At 28.2% G+C, this 23153-nt stretch overlaps 1 protein-coding gene across 1 annotated transcript; it reads left to right on the top strand.

The window, feature by feature from the left end:
- The first annotated feature begins 1424 nt into the window (after positions 1–1424).
- On the top strand, positions 1425–7267 carry LOC100203387 (high affinity cationic amino acid transporter 1). The gene is made up of 2 exons (XM_065799166.1): positions 1425–1827; positions 5136–7267. Exon 2 carries the CDS (start codon positions 5172–5174, stop codon positions 7077–7079), a length of 1908 nt encoding a protein of 635 aa, XP_065655238.1. The 5' UTR covers positions 1425–1827; positions 5136–5171; the 3' UTR covers positions 7080–7267.
- The last annotated feature ends 15886 nt before the right edge of the window (positions 7268–23153 follow it).

The raw sequence follows: 23153 nt of genomic DNA, 5'->3' as shown, positions 1-23153 counted from the left end.
GCACCGATACCAGACGGTAAACCGAGACTCGATACCGATTATCTAATGTCAAATGCAAATAACTGACTTATGTAAACTTCAAACTAAACAATGTTAAAACATATATTAAGTTTTATAGTTTTACTTTTTAGTTGAAAATTGAATTGCGGCAACATCTCCTTAAATTTGCAACATCTCCTTAAATTTGCAACATCTCCTTAAATTTGATTTATAACATTTATTTGCTCTTTTTGTTTATTAAATAGTGTTAAAACATACTTATGTTATTAATGTGCTTAGGTTTTAAGTCTGCGCGTTTAACACACATTAAAGAGACAACTTTCTTTCTGATAGAAAAATTGATTTTACACTTAAACTTTTATTTTCTTCAAAATTAATTAACAGGGTGAGGTTCATAATAAGCTGCGGTTGGTTTGAAAAACAAATTTGATTAAACCTGTTTGTAGGCACATCAACATTTTTTTCTTTTTAATGTAAAATAAAAACAAAACAAGTACCATAAGAGCAAAGAGGAACGCTCAAATATTAACTTTCTAAAAATAACCAAACTTATTGTTATATTATTGTTAGTTGAAAAGTTATGCAACTTTTAAACCACAAAATTATTATTATTATTTTTTTTTTGTATAAAAAAATCTAATTAAAAAAACACTAAACGCACTAATGTCATGGGCCCAAAAGTAGAAAGAAAAAAAAACAACAACAAAAATATTTACTTTGGTTTGAATTAAAGTTTATTAATTAAATAAGGAATATAAATTATTAGTTAAATAAAAATGTTATTAATTAAATAAATAATATAAATTATTAATTAAATAAAAAAGGCTGCATCAAATTTCAATGCTGCCCGAAATAGGAATATCTTACTTTACTTGAATAGAATCTCTTTAAGTTCAAACTCTAATACCTAAATTTTGAAACTTTTTGACGTAGTGTCACCCTAAACTTTTGTTGATGTAGTGTCACTTAAACCTTAAAATTAGTCACGTAAAGTTTAAAATTTGTTTATAGAGAAATCGTAATTAATAATCGATTATTACTTTTGATTTGAGGTATTTGTATAATCAAATATATGAGGTATATATATGATACAAAAGGGATATATATGATACAAATATATGAGGTATTTGATTAATCAAATACCGCAAAATTAAATTTTTTAACAGAATAGTTTAATAAATAAAAATAATTAAAAAATAAAACTATTATTTTATTATTCTTGTAATTATATTCATTAATAATTATGTAATCAATTTTGTAATTGTAGTGTAATTACCTCAATTTAATAAATAAAAATAGTTTTAAAAATAAAACTTCTACTTTTATTTATTAAATTGACTTATATTTATATTTTGCATATATTTGAGAAGCTAATATTTATTTTTATACTTTCATAGTTACATTTTGAATATATAAGAGGTTTATACAAAATATATTTAGCATATTTATAATTTTAAATTCATATTTTGCATATATTTGAGTGATTAATACAAAATATATTTAACATTTGTTAAAGAGGTTAATACAAAACATATTTCACATTTGTTAAAGAGGTTTTACAAAACATATTTCACATTTGTTAAAGAGGTTAATACAAACTATATTTTGTACTTCAAACGCGTAAAATGAGTTCAGTGCTTTAAAAGCATTTGGCAATGCCGAAGTTTAACAGGTCAACGAGATACAGAGACGTGTGCATAGAAGCTTGAAATATTAAAAATCGAATATTAAGAAGTTTATTTTACCTTACTTATTACGTCATATAAATGGCAATTCAAGCGGTTTAATAATGGAATTACCTTTAAAAAGAACCCTTAACATCGCATGGTAACAAGTCACTTTTATAAACTTTAAGTTAAAAAAAAAATGTCTGATTTATTGAGTTATTATATTTTTTATTTACAAGCATGAAAAATTTATTGCAATATTATAATAGTATCCTTCTTTAAATTAAGAATTAAAAACTTCATATATGTATGTATGTATGTATATATATATATATATATATATATATATATATATATATATATATATATATATATATATATATATATATATATATATATATATATATATATATATATATATATATATATATATATACACACACACACATGTATATACATATATATATATATATATATATATATATATATATATATATATATATATATATATATATATATATATCTATATATATGTATGTATGTATATATGCATATATATATATATATGTATACAGGGTATATATGTATATGTATATAGTATACATTTATATATTACATACATATATATAAAGTAATGCACAAATGTTTTGTAATAACAAACTAATGTACTGTTTATACTGTAAATTAATTTACCAATATCTTACTTATTGGCATTAATTGTAATTTCTTCCATAAATCCTTATCCGTTTGCATTACCTGTAACCATCATCATTAATTGTATTAATTCGTTAATCCATACTCATTTGATTCAATTCAAAACCTAGTAATCTAGTAAACTTTTTAACTTGCATAACATGATTCTGGAATATTAACACTAAAAAAAAAAAAGCAAAAAAAAATCAAAAACGAAATGCAACATTATTTACTTTAACAGACCATGGTTTGATTTAAAAGTAAGACCATGGCTTACCTAAATGACAGAAACTACTAAATTTATATTTCAAGAAAATATAAATCTGAGCAATTTACTTTTTATCAGCATCTGAGTTTGAGTCGGCTCAATCAATCTAAGTCTGACCTTTAATTTACAAATTTTTATTAATAATTTAATTTATATATTACATAAGTAACGATGTTTTTAAGGTTATAGAAAAATCCACACTTACCCAGTATAAACAAAGATGTTTTAAATCTCTTTTAGGAAGTCTAAAACGCGTGTTCGTAGACATTCTAGATCATGAATCAAAAAGATGTCTTTTAAGATGTCTTTAGGGGGAAAAAATGCTCAATATGTTGTGTCTCCCCTACTAAAAAACGTCTTTTTAAAAACATAACATTTGTGAAAACGCAAAGTATTAGAGACGTAACATTTGTGGAAGCACATAGTATTTTAAAAAAAGGGATCAAATTCAATTTTTTTATAATACAGTTATAAAATACAAAAGATATTTTTATATCAACTAATAGACAGTTATTAATAGCTTAATACTGCTAATAGTAGAGTTCAATATTATTATTTATAATATCACTTTGAAAAAATAATGATATTAGCTGTAATAACGTAATGTTTTTCTTTTAAATGCTTCAATCTAAATGCTTGAATAAGTTACAGAAACAGATTTCTTTTTTTTAGGATCTATAAATAGTCATAACGCAAAAATAAATGTTAACAACTTTATAAAATTAAAAAAGAATATTAAATTTAATGCGCAAGCGTTTTATTTGTTATGGTGTTTTGTAAAACATTATAATAAGATAAATCTAATAATTTTTGCATTTTAATAATTTAAACATCCTAAAATATTGAATTGGACATATTTCGCATATATGAGACGTCTAATGACGTCTAAAAGCTTAGTTTTCATTTTTCAAAAAAATTTACATTAGGCATTTTGACGTATAATAGATGTCTTTTGTAAAGACATTTAAAATTCGTCTAAGGCGTTTAAATTTTCCTTAATAAAAAACGTCTAATAGTCGTCTTTAACAATGTATCTTTTTCTAAATCTTAGAGTTCTATAGACATCTAAAATGCGTCGTGTATTTACTGGGAACTAACTGTTTCTCACGAAGAGATTTGAACACTGTTTACCGACTTCCAAGTTCATCTAATTTAGTTGCTAATTTAAATTGTTAACATTATTTAAAATTTAGAATTCCTAACATTATTTATAATTTGTGGTAAAATTTCAGTATTAGTGGAAAGATTTTGCATTCTTGTCATTTTCACTTTACTTTTGTTTCATCCATCCTACTAAACCAAGTATTCTATTATTCTCCACTTACTTCTGGAATGCTCGGTCCGGCTCTTCTGCAATTAACACGTTTTCATATCCTTTCAGTTCCGGAAAAAACTGAACATACTCCTTCGCATTTTCAGAACAAAATCAATCCCGACATTCTTTTTAAACAACGTTACAGAAATAACAATTAGCGTGTTATCCTCCTCTAAAAAATCATTTCACATTTTAGAGAAGTTGCGAGCAATGAAATTACAGTTGCAAGCAATAAAATTACACAGTGAAACTACAGTTCAATAATTTGAGACGATGCAAATTTCTGTACTTACTATGGAGCTTTAACATCTTATCTCCAAGATAGGAACTTCTTCAAGAAAGTTTTGAAACCCTTTTTCTTCTGAGATTTAATGTTTGATCTGTGTTGTTTCTGCTTTAATGGATGTTTGATCCATTACTTCTAGAATCGTAAATTTTGTTTAGGAATCTCTCAGAAACTCTCTCCGATCTCAGCAGATCAGATTCCAGTTCTTATGATTCTTAAAAAAAATTGTTTTTTAAACACAATCGCTAGAAAATTTAAAAACTGTTAACGTACATAAAAATGTGAAGGAATTATTTAAACTCGAGTTTCAAAAGTTATATATGTATATATGTACATATATATATATATACATATATATATATATATATATATATATATATATATATATATATATATATATATATATATATATATATATATATATATATAAATTATGTTAGTGTATTCTACAAATAGAGCGCTCAATTTTCTTAAAAAACAGCAATGATAAATTAAATTATAAATATATATATAATATAATTATTAATATAAAATAATAATATTTATAAGATATATATATATATATTTATATATATATATAAATATATATATATATATATATATATATATATATATATATATATATATATATATATATATACATATCTACTTCAACCGTTTCCGACTATTAGTAATATGTTATATACTTGTTTCCTTCATTTCATTGTTAACCTTTTGTTGCATCACAAAGCATATTTATTACATCAACTTAACAAATTAGTATATTATTAGTTTTAATGAGAATAATCAATTTTTTTATTAGTTTTGTTTTAACAACTGTTCAAACAAACAATCTAATATAAAAAAAACTCTTTGAAATGAAAACTTTTTTAAAACTAAATTACACAAAATTTTATTTATGTTTAGGAAATAAGATTAAAAAGAAACTGAAATGGTATAACAATGGCAATGTTTGCAACGTTGGCAAACGCCTGGTTTGGGTTGGTATTTCGAAGAAAAAAAGTAAATCGACAATCTTCATTACAACAAGGTCTTTCAAAATGCTTGACAACTTGGCAATTAATACACTTAGGTGTTGGTGCAACACTTGGAGCTGGCACATACGTTGTTACTGGTCAGGTTGCCGCTAAAATGGCTGGCCCTGCGGTAGTAATTTCATTTACAATTGCTGCTATAACGTCTCTTTTATCTGGCCTTTGCTACGCAGAGTTTGGCTCACGAGTGCCTCAAACAACAGGTAGTGCTTATACGTATAGTTATGTTACTATTGGAGAAATTTGGGCGTTTTTTATTGGCTGGAACTTAGTGTTAGAGTATATGATTGGAACAGCTGCAGATGCTGCTGCACTATCAGGTTCATTTGATTACGCAATTGGTTATCGTGTTCGCGAATGGACCCAAGAAAATATTGGTAGTTTCAACAGCGAATATTTAGGAGATTTTCCTGACATACTGTCATTTGTATTTACCATTGCTGTCACAATTGTTCTGGCTTTTGGAGTACGCGAATCAGCAGTATTTACAGTGACATTTAATTTTTTTAATATTAGTGTTGTTGCTTTCATAATCATTACTGGAATATTCTATATTGATTTTGATAACTGGACAAAAGGAGATGGATTTTTTCCTTACGGCGCATCTGGTGTACTGTCAGGTGCAGCTACTTGTTTTTATGCATTTGTTGGATTCGATATAATTGCAACCACAGGGGAAGAGGCTAAAAATCCAGCAAAGTCTATTCCAATTGCCATTGTGGCATCATTAGTCATAATTTTTCTTTGTTACTTTGGTGTATCATCTGTAATTACTTTAATTGTGCCATATAGTAAACTTGATAAACATTCGCCAATACCGGGTGCATTCTCTCAAAGAGGGTTGGGCTGGGCTAACTATATTATATCTGTTGGTGCTATATGTGGATTGAGTTCTAGTTTGTTAGGAAATCTTTTCCCACTGCCACGCATTATTTACGCTATGGCAAAAGACGGACTATTATTTAAAATGTTTACAAAAATAAATAAGAAAACTGAAGTACCTGTAAATGCTACTATTTACCCAGGAATTCTTACTGCCTTGTTTGCATTTTTTTTTGATTTAGAAGAGTTGGTTGAAATGATGTCAATAGGCACGTTACTTGCATATACACTTGTTTCTCTTTGCGTTCTTATACTTCGTTACCAGCCTGACAGTTATTGTAGTTACGAATCGCAGCCTTTTGTTAATAAAAATAATGATAGTGAAACTGATGACGGTGAAAATACGTCAAGCACAATTTTCATGAACGATATTTCTTCTATTAAGACAATAAACAACATAAATAAAGCAGATGAGCCAAATAATCCACTAATAACCAATAAGGAAGAGTTAAAGGAAAGTTTGCTACCAAACAGCGAGGAAAAAGTTCCAATAAATAAAAAAATAAATGCTGTAAAAGAAGCTGACCTACCAACTGAGTTCTCAGGGAGAGTAGTTTCGTGCATGTGTTTATGCCTGTTTGTCTGGTTTTTCGCATTTAATAGCACCCTCTTGTTTGCATTTGATCAAATCTACAACAAACAGGCATGGGCTATATTTTTATTAGCCTTTTTTGGAGTTTTAATTCTAATATCAATAGGTCTCATATATTCAATGCCTCAATCACAAACTAAATACTCATTTATGTGCCCTTGTGTTCCAGCTTTACCTATAATCGCAATATACGCAAACACATTTTTAATGTTAAAACTGTCAAAAATTACTTGGATTAGATTTACTGTTTGGATGGTCATTGGAGTAGCAATTTATCTATTTTATGGAACTAGAAATAGCAAAGTTGATGTCAATAATGAACATACTGATGAATCTACGTGATAATATAAATAAAAGTTAATAGAATCTTTCTAAAAAACAAAAATTTAGGAAAACATTTGTTATTTAAGTATAACAAGCTGTAGGTAAGTAGTAAAAATCCAAAGCGTTTTGCTACAAGAATAAAACTTGTATTTCAATTAAAACTTCAGTTAACTTATTATGTCTAAAAAATTGTCTCAATCTACAAATGATTTTCTTTTTTGTTTGATTTTACAAACCTGTTTGTACAAACCTTGAATAATCTTACATAGGCGTTACCTTATTTAAACATTTTACTATTCAAACTAACTTATTTTCGTTTTTGTAGAACACTAACAAAAAATATACGAACACCGCATTAAGTTAGATATTATATTTAAATTCAGTCGTCGCGTCGCAGCGCAAAGCGTATTTGCATCTTGAGTTTCATGTACTTTTTATTGCATGCATAGCAACAGATATAACACTTTTAGATATTTATGTGTTAAAGTTAAGTGTTATTTAATCAAACAAGAAAATCCAAATTCGTGACTCGAATTTAAAAAAAGAATTTATCATAGGTTAATTACACTGAAAAACAGTTAAAATTCCTTTACCCTGGTTATGTGCTGTCAAAGGTTTTTGAAATTATTAATGAATTTTTTAAACTGAATTAATATTTTTACTGTAAACTTTTTTTACTATTTTGAAGCCCATTTTATTAATTTTTTAAATGATCTTTAATTGTAACATAATTATAACTTTTTAAATATATAATATAGTACACCCAGATCAAGGATGCCACAAGTCAAAAATTATGGATATTAAGTTATGAATGTCATTTAATAGTATGTTATGTGTAGTACATGGTGACAAAATGCCACAAGTCTAAAACGAATGTTTACAAAATGACAGATAAAAATGGCACTCTTAGTTGGAAAAAATATTAAAAACTTAAAACTTTAACCCTGATTTTCTCAGTTTGACACTTTTTGGCTTGTGGCACCCTTGATCTGGGTGTACGATATGTTTGTAATATTTGTGGTAAATATTATTTGTAAAAACGCCAAATAAATACAACTCAATAATAAAATTTAAAAAAGTATTGTTACGCCAAACGCAATTAGTATTCGTTGGCGCAACTGCATTTTTTTATTTGGTTTGCGCAACTGTTGTGAGTATACCATTGAGCCTATTTCATTTTGCGTTAGTTGCTGCAACTGCATTAGATTTGCAGTTGAACTGACTACAATTAGCCCAATATAACTAATATGATTTGCGTCGCTTTGGTACATGAGTAATTTTGTACCACAAGTAAGTAATTTAACTTTTTCTTAGAGTTTTAGCAAAATTTCTGCTTTTGCTATGCTTGCTTTCTTACAAAATTACTTCTTGTTGTTGACTTGTTTTCCCATAACTTAAGTTCTTCACAAAACTCACTTACTTTTGGTCCGTGGAGATGAATAACAATGCGGATTTAGGTATGTGGCCTCTATATGACATTAGGCCGAAAGAATTTTTTTCCAAGTCACTGATATTTTTTTATTATTCGTATTTCATACTGGAGAATAAATAAAATAAGTGAGATAAAAATTGGTAGAGTAGAAATAATATATAATATAAACCATCAAACTAAAAGTAATTCAAATCTAAATTCCATAACAAAAAACTAGTTGGACCGAGGAATGATGCCATGCTTTTTATTTTAAACGGTCATAGAAAAATAAATCAAAGTTTTAAATAAAACGTGTTTTTGAAATAGTACCAAACTAATTAAGAGAACTTTCTTTATTCTACAGAGAGCTATTAAAACTATCGGTGAAATTAAACTGAGATATCATTAATTAGGGTGAACTGAGATATCATTTATTGGAGTGAATTGAGGTATCATTAATTGGAGTGAACTGACATATCATTATTTAGGGTGAACTGATATATCATAAGGTGACCAGACGCGTACAAAGAATAAATTTGGCATGTATAAATATAAATGGTATTTAAATCAGGCCCGTAGCCTGATTTAAATACCATTTGTATTTATACATGCCAAAATATAGACTGAATATAGACGCTAATTAAAAGCGTCCAAGGGCAACTTTTTTTAGCGTCTATGTTCACCTATTTTTTGATAAGATTTTGCATAAAATGATTTTAAGCAAAATCTTATCAAAAAATAGGTGAAACCGTCTTGAAAAAATAAAAAGTATAATTAATCATTTTTAATAAAATGATTAATTATATTTTTTATATTTTCAAGACGGTTTCGCCTTGCCCATTTTTGTGTTGTACTAACAATTTTTGAATATATGTTTAATTTCAATTTTTTAGTGGTTTAAATGGGTTTTACTAAAAATTTGTTTATTTCATAATAGCATGCGAAGAAACTAATTTATGGAAGAAATATTAAACAATATTTGCTTTTTTAAATCACAAATAGTTTTCATAAGAATGAATTGTTTTCAGCAACATGTCATCTTTTTTAATTTTATCTGCAAATTCTGAGCAGCTAAATTTTTTAAAATTAAATTTAACAAACAAAATAGCTGCAAAAGTTTTCATTGTAAGTTGGGATTTCCCTTCCGTCCAAATATAATTGGCAATCGAAAACAATCGCTCAACGGAAGCGTTTGTACCTGGCAAACATAAAGCGGCTTCCACCAATTTTAACAAATTGTTATAAGAAACGTGATTATTTTCGAAATGAGAAAAAATTTCAACCCATCGCTTGTCACATTTAACACTGTGAGTTCCAAGAAGAAAACCTTTACTCTGTGCAATATAAATTAGTCCTCCGAATTTCATCGAACAATTCATTGTCGTCGAATTTGATTTCTATTGATTTTTTCAAAAAAAAATTTTTCTTTATTTCTAGATTTTATCTGGTCTTTCAAATCCTTTAATACTTCAGAAACTTCAGCGGCAGAAAAATCATCTTTCTTAATTTTTTTACCGTGTTATAAAAAACATTGGCTTGACTGTGAATAAAAAACAATACTATTTCACCCATTTCGTTATTGAAAAAGTCAAATAAAAGTTTCGGAAAATTTTCTAAGCTTAAAAAGTATGATCTTAGAGACTGATATAACTTAAGCACTCTTTCGATAGCTGAAAGTAAAGCCAACCAACTATATTGTTAGCACTAATGCATTTAAAGATAACTTCTGATAAAATATCTGATGTTTCTCCATTTACACAATCCATGTTAATCAGCTGAATTTGCACTCCCTCTTTAACATCAAAATAACGAGCCAAAATTGGATACATTTTAACGCCCTTGAGGTTTGATGCATGAGAAAGAATTGACACATGATTTGTTTAATAAATCATTTTCTGAGTTAGTTTCACAATATTTCTTGAACACGTTTACAATTATTGCTTCGCATTTTGTATGCGCACAAGCAAATTTTGGATTATAAAATTTCTTAATTTGCTTTGATGTACAATTTGGGAAAAAGACATTTTTTTTGTTCTGATTGAAAAATCTTTCGAAGTAATTTTTTTTCTTCTCTAATGGGAATTTTAAAAACTTTATTTTACGGGAATTTAATTCATTTAGTTTCGTGTTTTATAGTTAAGTTTATTGGAATTTTAATTATGTTATTTTTTAACTACATTTTAGAAAATTCATTTATTAAAAGTCTTTCAAATAATATTTTTTGAAAGAATTTTATTTGCTTTTTTTTAATATATAAACGCGTACACTAACGCGTACACACCCCAAACGCGCAAAACTACCATCAAACGCTTACTGTATGCGCCAAACGCATTCGTATGGTCACTTTAATATGATTAATTGGAGTGAACTGAGATATCATAAACCGATAACTACAATAAAACAAATCTTAAACCAACTATTTTCCTTCAATAAACTTATCAAAAAATCATAATAAAAGTTCATAAAATCAAAGGAAAATCATATAAAGAAAAATTAATTTGAGTTGCTGACGTTACATAAACGTTTCAGCCTGGTTTCGCAAATCTCAAAAAGTTAAGAGTTTCTGTGAAAGAAATGAAAAAACTAATTAGTTTCTTACCTGTAATAATTGTTACGCAAACAATAACTAGACAATAACTTCTAACAATCGTCAGAATAACAATTTGCGATTGCGGAACAAGTATTTTCCTTTATTTTATTTTTATTATTTAACTTTTATTTCGCTGATTAACAGTATTACAATTTTTCATATAAAATAAAAAAACTGTATCAAAGGCCTTGGAAAGATCAGTAAAAACTCCTAATACCAGTTCATCTCTATCAAACGACATATATAGTAGAGCAATTATATATAGTAGAGCAATTGCTTTGAAATCCAAACTGATTTTTGTATAATAAATTGCTCAATGTAAAGTACTTATTAACTCTATTATAAATTACTCTCTCATATACTTTTGAAAAAACTGGGAGTAGAGAAATAGGTCGGTAGTTAGAAATATTATTGCAATCACCTTTTTTGAGAATGAGATTAATTTTGGCTAATTTAAGTTTGTCAGGGAATATACTATTTTCAAATGAAGATGATATTAAATAAAATAATGGTTTACAAATGCTGTCCATAACATAAATAGCTACATTACTGGAAATACCATCATATCCACATGACTTATTGCGTTTAAGTTCAATAATTGCTTTATTAAATTCAAGTTTAGTTATCTTTTCATTATTTATACTAGTGTTAGGTTTTCTCCCAAAAAATTATTAAATGTTTTATTTGGTTGCGCAATGTTAAAAGCAAGAGAGGGGCCTACATTAACAAAATATTTGTTAAATTCTTGACATATCTTTGTTTCACTTGTTATAATTTTTTTTATCGGAAATTAATTTTTGTGGTAAACAAGTATGCTTCTTTTTTTCTCTTCCTGTTAGTTGGTTTATAACAGCCCAAGTCCTTTTTATATTGAATTTATGCTTATCAAGCTGATTAGAAAAATATCTTATTTTTGCTTCTTTTATATTATGTTGAAAAATTTTTTTATAATTTTTGTAGAATATTTCATCATCTTTATTTTTTGATTTTAAAAATTTTACGTAAAGTTTTTGTTTTCTTTTTGATGTTTTAATTAAAGTTATTGTCATCCATGGATTCTTATATCCTTTGTTTTTTAATTTTGGGCATGTATTATCAAAGATATTTTGAAATGCGCCTTAGAAATTATCAAACGCAATATTAGGATCTGTTGATGAATAACGTTGTCCCATCGTTCTATTTGGAATTTTTTTTTTAAATTATTCAGGTTTTTTATAGAAAGATTTCTGTAAGTCACAAAGATTTTTTTTATTGTCAACATGAGATAGTACTTCGCGTGCTATATGGAAAACCGGAAAATGATCAGAAAAGTCTGCAATAAAAAGGCCTGATTCAAATTTAGTATTTAGGGAACTGATTGTTAAAATATTGTCAATCACAGAAGATGATTGGTTAGTAATGTGTGTGGGTTTAAATATGGTGGGTATTACATTAAATTCAAATACTCGGTGTAGTTAATGCGATTTACAAATTATTCGAATTCTTTTATTTGGAATTAGCATGATTTTGTCAGCGTATTGTGTCCAAACAAGAACTTTAGACGTTATAAATTTTTTTGCTTCAGATTTTTATAATGTTTAAAGAAACTTTTCTTTTTTTATATATATAATTTTCAAAACCTTTTTACTACCCTTAATAGTAAATCTGAAGAACGCCATTTTATATTCTTTAGATCATTTTCGCTCATCGGTGTTAACATGAATTTAGTTAAAATCTTTTGAAAAAGTGCCTTAACCCATTATAGATCCTAGTTCTAATCAGTTCTGACGTATATTAACTAAATATAGTTGTTAAAATACAATATTTTTATAAAATTTCACGACTATTTTAGGAATTCCGACCAAGAAAGAGCTTATAATTAAGAAAAACTGCCAATAAACGGTCAGAAAATATCATATTATTAAACTATGATGTTCATTTCACCTAAAAAATGTATTCATTTAAAATCTTATTTAAATCTGGACCAGTGATCGCAATTCTTAAGAGATTAAAAAATAATAATAAAAATCTTCGGCCAGGGTTTTTTTGACACAAACATTTTTATTTTATGTTACGTCATATACTTCGCGCAAATCCAAAAATCGAGATATGATAATTATAATGCAATTAAACAAAATCTAATTATATATTTATAATTATTTATATTATTTATAAAAACTAAATTTACTAATTATATATATATATATATATATATATATATATATATATATATATATATATATTATATATATATATTTATTTATCAATTAATTTTTACAATAAAAATCATATAGTTTTCTTTTATAACTTGGTGTTTAAAGGTGACATTTAAAAGTACCATGTCCTCATTTATTCATCCAACAACATGTGGTTATGCAAAAATTTCAGCCTTTAATGCATCTACCCTGGCAAATTTTGATGTAGCCCTCAATGAGAATCAACGGAGTTTTATTATGCGAAATAATATGCACCGATATGACGTATATACACAGCAGTTTACTGATACAAATACTGACTTTATTATACAGTATAAATTCTTTTCAAAACAAATATTAAAAAATTTACGATATATTGGAAAAAACAGTAAGCTCATCAAAGCACAAGTTCTTAGTGTATTCTCTAAAGAAAGATGGGACAAGCTTTCCAGTAAAAGTAAATCAGAGCATTGTTTTGACAATTGTCCGGCATGTTTAGGAGATATTGAATTAAAGTTATATCTTTCTCAGTTTCCAAATTTCACCAGTGACTACAAACTAATTGCAAAATCAGTGGATCTACTGAAAAAAAAAGAAGAGGCATTATTATATATAACAAAAAAAATAGTCAAAAAGTTGGATGTACAATTTAATAAAACATTTAAAACATCATTTTCTAAAACACATGCTGATCTCCTGGAAATTGGATATGAAAATCCATCAGAAATTAAACGAAAACAGAAACTAATAATAAAAAGCCTTAATAAAACACCTTAATATATATATGTTATATATATATATATATATATATATATATATATATATATATATATATATATATATATATATATATATATATATATATATATAATTTTGTTTTTTTTATATATATATTTATATCCATCTTGAAAATTTATTAATTTAGGGTGTTAAGCGGAAAAAAAGTCATGTTGGCTCCACTAAACGATATACATGGAAAAAAGAGGAGTGTCTCAATGAATTTTTAAATTACAAAGGAGGAAAAAAAATAAACTTCACAGGTATGGCCAGAAAATATGATTTAAAAGATAATGATGGAAAAACACCTCGCAATGCTGGTCAAATCATAAAGGAACTCCTTTAGAATCAAAGTGAAATAAGCTTAACAGAATTTTTTCAAATAGCAGGAGAATCTAATACAAGAGTTCGTCGTAAAAAAATAAGGTAAAATCAAAAATTTTGTAACTATAATTTCTAATTGTAAAAAATTTAAAACTAAATACAATCCATACAATAGGAAATATAATCCATAATAGGAATATAAGTCAATATGCACGATATTCCTTAGCAGTATGGTAATAACCATAAATATTAGACAATATAACATCCTTCACATTTTTTGTAGATTGGATATAGATAAAAGTGAATCTCTTCCACAAGAAGAAAGCAACTTCATGGTTACAGAAAGAATGAAGAGACAAATTTATGAAAAGAAGTATTCATTAGGCGAGTTAGTTGTACCGCAGTCATTTGAAAAGTCAGTGATAAAAGAAAAAAATTTAGAAAAAGAAGTTAGTTAAGTTTACAGTAGAAGGACGAAAACAACCTTTTGATACCATAATAAAATATACTAATGAAAGAGTTCATGAGAATCAAAAGTGACAAAGAATATATTGATATGTCAGAAACCAATATTATAGACTTTTTAAAAAGAATTCACGAGTACAATAAAACTCAACAATTAACTACAAAAGAACTCAGATCAAGACTTTAATTTTTTGAACGAAAACGTCATTTAATGTTCTGGCATGATGCTTCAACTGTCTGTAACCATGGGTATATTCTTATGACAGTTTCAACTTTACATGATACCGCTTTATACTACACAGATAAAGAATATAATTTAATAAGTGGGCAAAAAATTATTATCCAGGCAATTGTTGAATCTCCAATATGGTATCTTTTGGCCAGATCTATTGATTCTATCTGTTGACCAGCCTCGCACCCCTTCTTCATCTATTAGGCTGGCGCAGATGAATTTTTAATACATTGTTTCCAGTTTAGGATGTTGAATGCTGGATCTTCTTGACTCAATGCATGGGTTTTGCTTGTGTCTCTGTTTTTATGACTAGGCAACTCATTTTATTATCTCCTAATGAGGGTACAGCTCTAAAACTCAGTTTTATGGTTCTGAGGCCGGCTGGTAGTCAGGTTTCCCGAACTCTGTGGTAGCTCTCAGAGAGGCTGATTCCATCAACAGCTGAAAAATATCAAAGTATTAACAGTGCCATGTTGCGCATGGATGGTGTCCCTGTTTGTACTTTTGGTGTGCATTGCGGAGGCCACATTTGGAGCCCTTTGATACGGCTTAGGGTTTATTAGTAGTAATGAGGCAATTGCTTGGGCTATTAAACAGTGTTCTGAGTACTATCTATGCTTTGAGTCAAGTTCTTTAATCCAAAAACTATAAAACACAAAAAACCATCATCATCACCAAGTTCTCTAAACCTATCATTCACTAATATTCGTGGTCTTCGAAGTGACTTTTCTTCTGTTGAGTCTTATCTCTTGCAAAGTTCACCAGACCTACTTGCTCTTTGTGAGACTAATTTGAGTTCGGCTGTCTCATCTTGTGATCTTAGTGTTGATGGTTATCTTCCTCTAATTCGTAAAGACTCTAATAGTCACATGCTTGGCCTCGGCATTTACATTCGTAAGAATTCACCCATTTATCGTGAAACTAGGTTTGAATCCACAGACTATTCTTTTATGTGCTTTCGTTTAGCACCACTTCACTCTATTTCTATTTGTTCTATATCGCTCTCCTTCATCTCAAAACTCCACTATTTTTGCTGTTATTTCTGATCATATTGACCAAACCCTCTCTCTTTATACATCAGCTAATATAGTTGTTGTCGATGACTTTAATGCTCACCACTCTGAATGGCTTGGCTCTAGTGTCAGTGATTCGGCAGGCATTAAACCCACAACTTTTGCCTTTCTCAATCCCTAACTCAAATAGTCAACTTTCCAACTCGCTTTCCAGACAACCCGAATCATTTACCTTCTCTACTCGACTTATGTCTTGTTTCTGATCCTAGTCAGTGCTCAGTTTCTCCACATTCACCCTTAGGTGCTTCTGATCACAGTTTGATCTCTCTAAAACTAATATCTCATTCTTTTTCATCACCTGAATCCCCCTATTATTGTACCTCTTACAACTACAGTAAAGCTGACTGGGATTCTTTCCGTGATTTTCTTCGTGATGGCCCTTGGGTAGAAATCTTTCGTCTTCCTGTCGACAAATGCGCATCTTACATAACTTCGTGGATTCAGGCTGGCATGGAATCTTTTGTTCCCTCTCGACGATTCCAGGTCAAGCCTCACTCTCCTCCATGGTTTTCTTCACACTGTGCTGCTGCGATTGCCAATCGAAACCGTTACTTCCATATTTATCAGCAAAACAATTCTCCAGAAAACAGACGTCTGTTTATTACTGCTAGAAACAATTGTAAAAAGGTTTTGTCTAACGCCAAAACCCGCTATTCTCAGGTCATGAAATCTCGTATCTCATCTCAAAAATTAGGCTCTCGTGACTTCTGGAGAATCTTTAATAATATCAATAATAAGGGCAAATCTATAATTCCACCTCTCTTGTATGGTTCAGACTTTGTCACCTCACCTAAAGACAAAGCCGAATTGTTTGCTAAAAACTTCATCAATATCATCTCTTGATTCCACTAGTTGCATTCTACCTGATATCGCCAACAAACAGGTTGATCCATTGCTTGACATTCATATCACTCCAGCATCTGTATTTAAAGTGATTTCCTGCCTAGACTCTTCTACAGCTTGTGGCCCGGACAACATACCTGTTATTGTCTTGCAGAAGTGTTCTTCGGAGCTGTCATCTATACTCTCAAAACTATTCAACAAGTGCTTATCAGAGTCTTGCTTTCCAGCCTGCTGGAAAGCGGCATCTGTTATCCCTATCTTCAAAAATTCTGGAGAGCGATCTGATTCGTCTAACTACCGTCCCATAAGTCTTCTTCCTATCATAAGCAAGGTTTTTGAATCTTTAATTAACAAACCCTTAATTTCTCATCGTGAATCTAATAACTTACTTTCTGACCATCAATATGGATTTCAATCTTCTCGTTCTACAGCTGATTTGCTAACAGTAATAACTGACAGGTTTTAGCGTGCATTAGATAAAGGTAGAGAGGTTAAGGCTATCACTCTTGACATTTCAAAAGCTTTTGATAAAGTTTGGCATGCTGGTCTTCTCCATAAGCTTTCTTCTTATGGTGTATCCGGCAACATCTTCAAGATCATTGAATCCTTCCTTTCCAATCGTAGCATAAAAGTTGTCCTCGATGGACAACACTCTTCTTCTTATTCTGTAACTTCAGGGGTTCCTCAAGGTTTTATCCTTGGCCCTATACTCTTTTTAATTTACATTAACGATCTTCCAGATATTCTCACATCTAAGGTGGCATTGTTTGCTGATGATACTACCATTTATTCTTGTCGTGATAAGAAACCAACACCCTTTGATTGCTTGGAGGGGGTATTTGAGCTTGAAAAGGATTTCACTTCTGCTACAGCATGGGGCTCATAGTGGCTGGTGAACTTTAATTCAGATAAAACTCAATTTTTTTCAGCCAATCGTTATCGCAATAATTTAGATCTTCCTATATTTATGAACGGTGATGTACTTGATGAGTCACCTACTCTTCATCTTCTAGGATTAACTCTTACTTCCAATCTTTCTCGGAAAACATATATCAAATCAGTTGCAAAATTAGCATCTGCTAAGGTTCCATCTCTTTATCGAGCTCGTCACTTTCTTACTTCGGATTCTATTCTCTATCTCTATAAATCTCAAATCCGGCCTTGTATGGAATATTGTTGCCATATCTGGGGCGGATCGTCTAATGATGCCCTTTTTCTTTTAGACAAGGTGCAAAAACGCATTGTAAACATAGTTGGACCTGCTCTTGCAGCCAACCTCCAACCATTATCACATCGTCGTAATGTTGCTTCTCTTTCTCTTTTCTACAAATACTATAATGGGCACTGCTCTAAAGAGCTAGCGTCTCTTGTGCCATCTACTATAATTCATTCTCGTGTTACTCGTCATTCAATTAAGTGTCATCCTTTTTCTGTGGCTGTTCCCAAGTGCTCCAAAAACGCTTATTCGTCTAGTTTTTTTCCTCGAACATCAGCTCTTTGGAATTTGCTTCCTTCATCTTGCTTTCCTGATTCATATAATTTGCAATCTTTTAAGTCGTTTGTCAATCGTTATCTTGCTCTACAATCTTCATCTTTTCTCTTTCAGTAACTTCCAACTTTAATTAGTGGCTGCTTGCAGCCTTGTTGGAAGCGAAGATGTTTAAAAAAAAAAAAAAAAAAAAAAACATCACCTTTAACGGATGATTTACTGATGTATTTAACGACCAGAATAAATGACGTTATTTCTCCAAAAACTCCTACACTTATAAATAATATAGAAATTACAGATGAAATGCGATTTTTTAAGGGAGATGGGTCAGCTTCTCAGTTTGAGGCTGGACAGCAGAAAGGAGGGCACTATTTGTGTTGGGTGTGTGGCATAAATGTATAGGCAAACTTATGAAAGAATGAAGTTATTAATGAACTAGTCCAAAGAAATATAAATTTTAAAATGGATATGAAAAAATCTGTCTTATATCAAAAACTTGTTAATGAAATGCATGGTATACAAAGATTACCAAGCCTAATTTTTCTATGAACCTGAATCATTATTCAAAGATCATGGTTTACAAAATTATGAGTTACTAATGGAACCTCTCCACGACATATTTAATCATATTAAAAGCTTATTTATTGAGCTACCTTCTCATTTTTCAAAGCCAGAGTGTAAACAACTAGAAAAAGTAATTAAAGCAGCATTTGACGGAAAAGAATCTAGACGAGCTGCAATTATAAAGATAACAGTATATTGTTAACAACTCCATCCAAATAATACTTTGATTCAAATATTTCTAACTATGTGTCAAATCCAGGAGTACATTTATAAACCTGAATCTGAACGAACAAATGAACTAATTCTTAGTTTTTATTTACATTTGAACATATAATCTTATTGAAAGAAAACATTGGTTCAAATCCTAATATTTTGACTAAAAGGAAATTCTATGGAAAATATTTTCACTGCCTATTTATACACACTCCAGACCAGTTGAGAGTTATTTCAGGGCATGTGGCCAATACTGAGAAAGAAAAAAGACTATTTAATTTTATTAAAAATATGTCTAATTCCACATCAAACCGACACTCTGACAACATAATTTCTAATGCAACCATAAGAATTCAAGTATCTGAGGATTTAAAAATAAAAGCCCAAAAAGTCAAATTGAATCATCAATTTCCAAACTTTACAAAAACAGTTTTATTCAAAACAGCGGCAATACTACCAAGAAAGAAATTGATCGTGTTAAAAAATGCTGGGAGCTATGCTTACTCAATGCAACGTTGTTAATACCAGCTTTTCAAGTTAAAATTGACAGTGTAGATGGTTCTGTTATAAAATTCTTGGATACAATAAAAAATTCTGAACAAGAAGTTTAGGCAAATTAGTAGCCTTTTTTTGTCATGTAGTTGTATATGCAACAACAAAAAATTATGTTAGAAAAAAAATTAATTTGCTCTGTATTTTTGGTTTAAGGGTGAAGCATGGGTTTTCTTTATTATTTAGTCTGATTTAGAATCTCTCTTATGATTGTTGATCTTTGATATAATAGCAAAATCTGTTATGTTTTTCAGTAAGCTTAAACAATAATGGATAAATAATTATCCTAATTTAAAATAATAATTAAATATTAATCTTTTATTTTAGAATAGATTTAGAGCATTAAAACCTTTCTTTATGTAACACACAGTTTAAGGTGTATTTTCTTTTTCTCTTTATAAACAATAAAATGACACTCTTTTCACCTCATAGAAATATTTTTAAAAAAAGGTGGTGGTTATTATTTATATTGATTTAAAAAAATGAGTAATGAAGAAACATGAAAAACTGACCACAAAATCTTGCTCTTTTTAATTATAACAAACAAACAAAGCACATTAATTTGAGTGCATGTATGATGTGTTGCAATGCAATTTGTCATTATATACAAATTTTTTTAAGATATAGTATATTTTCTTACCTTATTTGTATCGAATCAATGATAATTTCTATGTTCGTTAAATAATGATTAAAAAAGTAAATTCCAGTCATGTAAATTTACTAAATTAAATCCATTTTTCAACAGTATTTGCTCTAAAATAAAATATATAAGATAATAAGAGGTAGAGTTATTACCTTTACAAAAAATTTATGAATGTAAAATATGATACTTGTAGAATATTAATTCAACAAAATTCCTTAGTGTATTTAAAATTGAGAAAATTACAGAATAAAAATTACAGATAAACTAAACATCAATCAGCAATCCCACAAAATTTTATTAAATTTTTTGAACTTTTAATATATAAACAAAGCATATCAATTTGTGTGCATGTACTATATGTTTGTGTGTGCAATTTGTCAACAATGTATGTATATTGCATACATACATTGTTGACAAATTGCATACATACATTGTTGACAAATTACTTTATAATGTAGAATTTTATATTTTTTCATGTTTGTAGTGAATTCAAGTTTATTTCTATTTTCGTTAAATAATGATCACAAAACATATTCCATTCATGTAAAATTACTAAATTTCATCTATTTTCTAACAGTATTTGCTTTAAAAAACAATATAAAATATAACAGGGGCTTAACTTATGAAGTTTACAAAAAATGTATTAATGTAAAATAAGTTACTTGTGGAATATACTTAGCACATAAATACTCCATTAATTGGCCTAAAATAATTTTTATTAGAAAAATAATTTGTGTCATAATATTATACATATTTAATTAAAACTGTTGATAAATATAAAAATAGACATAAATAAATAATTCTGTTATATAGGGCAGAAAAATATATACTCTACTCAAGTGTAAACTATATATACAACTAAGAATACAAAAAAAGCTAATTAATTTAAATTTTAAACAACTATAGTTGTGAATTTTATGTTATAGATTGTTGTATAAATATGTTGTAAATTTTAAACAACTATATTTTGTATACGGCAAAATATAAAAACTCATTTTGTTTTGTCATAATTCAGAGACCGTATTATTTAAAGAAATTATGTTATGGTCAGCAAAATATCATACAGACCCTATAATATTTTAAAACGGCCTTAACTACATCGAGTAGTAAATTGAAAAAGTTTTTTATGTTTGCAAACTTTTCAAAACGTAATGCGTCCATATTTGTATCTCCCGCGAAGAAAACATGCTTGTTTTGCTTACTCATTTGAGACATAAAATTTCTTAAGGATATTAAGGAAACTTCCTTAACTTGTTTACCACATGGCGGTCGATACAATGAGGAGATTAAAAACGATTTACCAGAAGTATTTAACACTTCAAGGCACAAAGTTTCAATATGTTTTTGAAAATGTGTTGTTTTTTTTTAATTCAAATTTATCAAGAATATATACTGCAACGCCACCTCCCTTGCTGATTACACGTGGTTGACTTATCATTTTATATGAATCTAAATTGTAAAGGGAATTTTCGGGCATGGGCGAATTCGCATCTTCCCAAGTTTCTGATATACATATTACATCAAAAAGATAATTTAAAGAATAATAAAAATGTTTAAATGATTCAAAATTTTTGTTCATTGACCGTATATTAATACTTAAAATGTTTAAATCTTTGTAACGTTTTTCTGTCTTAAATTCTTCTGGTTTATAATATTCATTATTTAAGCAGTTAATATCTATTTCAGTCCTAAAATTATAATCATTTTTGTTATATTTCAAAATTTCGAAAATAGGTGATATTAATTTTGTCAAATTAGCTTCATCGTTATGCATTGTTTTAGATATACTCATTGTTAATATAATCCTTAATAAAAACCTTAATTTAGTACTTAATAAAATAATTAAAACGTAAATAAATAAACTACTTGCTTTCAACACCCTCGTTCTCGTTTTTCATTTCTCTTACCACTAATCGATTATATATGACTTTCGCGTATTTTCCGTTACCACGATGTATTTTTGCTTGGACAAAAAGCTCTTTACGAATTCGCATTGTTTCATCGCTATAGTCTTCGTTAATAAATATGTTTTTTCCCGTCGGTTTCGATCCTCAAGATTTCTTTTATTTTCATTTAAATCGTTGCTTAATTTTCCGTGGAATGATTTAATACCCACAATAGTTTCTTTAATTTCTCCCATTTTACTATCAACCTTGCTCACTTTTGTCTCCATTTAATCACCAACAAAGGTAAGTCCACGTTTTATTTCTTCAATGTCTTTGGCTAAGTTATCAACTTTTTCAAGAACACTGAGCAAACTTTCCTTAAAACATTTGAAAATTGTATCTCCTTGTAATGACATGAGTTCTCTAAGCATTTCCATCGTAATTACTTTATCGTTATCCATTTTTTATGTTTTTTAATATATGTTCTTATTTTTATAGATATACAACATATATATGTAAATACATACATACATATATATATATATATATATATATATATATATATATATATATATATATATATATATATATATATATATATATATATATATGTATGTATATATATATATATATATATATATATATATATATATATATATATATATATATATATATATATATATATATATATATATATAAATTTACATTTTTAACAATAAAGTCCGGAGTCTAAATAAATATTTTGAAAATTTAAAGTTTTTTTTGAATGATGTTAAACATAATTTGAGGATTATTTGTTCAACAGAAAGGTGATTTTGACAGAAAAATAAATTTCGATGAATCAACCGCATGAAAA

This window comes from Hydra vulgaris, chromosome 06 (assembly GCF_038396675.1).
Source record: "Hydra vulgaris chromosome 06, alternate assembly HydraT2T_AEP".
NCBI classification, from domain to species: Eukaryota; Metazoa; Cnidaria; class Hydrozoa; order Anthoathecata; family Hydridae; genus Hydra; species Hydra vulgaris.
The sequence above is the reverse complement of the archived record's forward strand: the minus strand, read 5'-3'. Positions and strand labels throughout refer to the sequence as shown.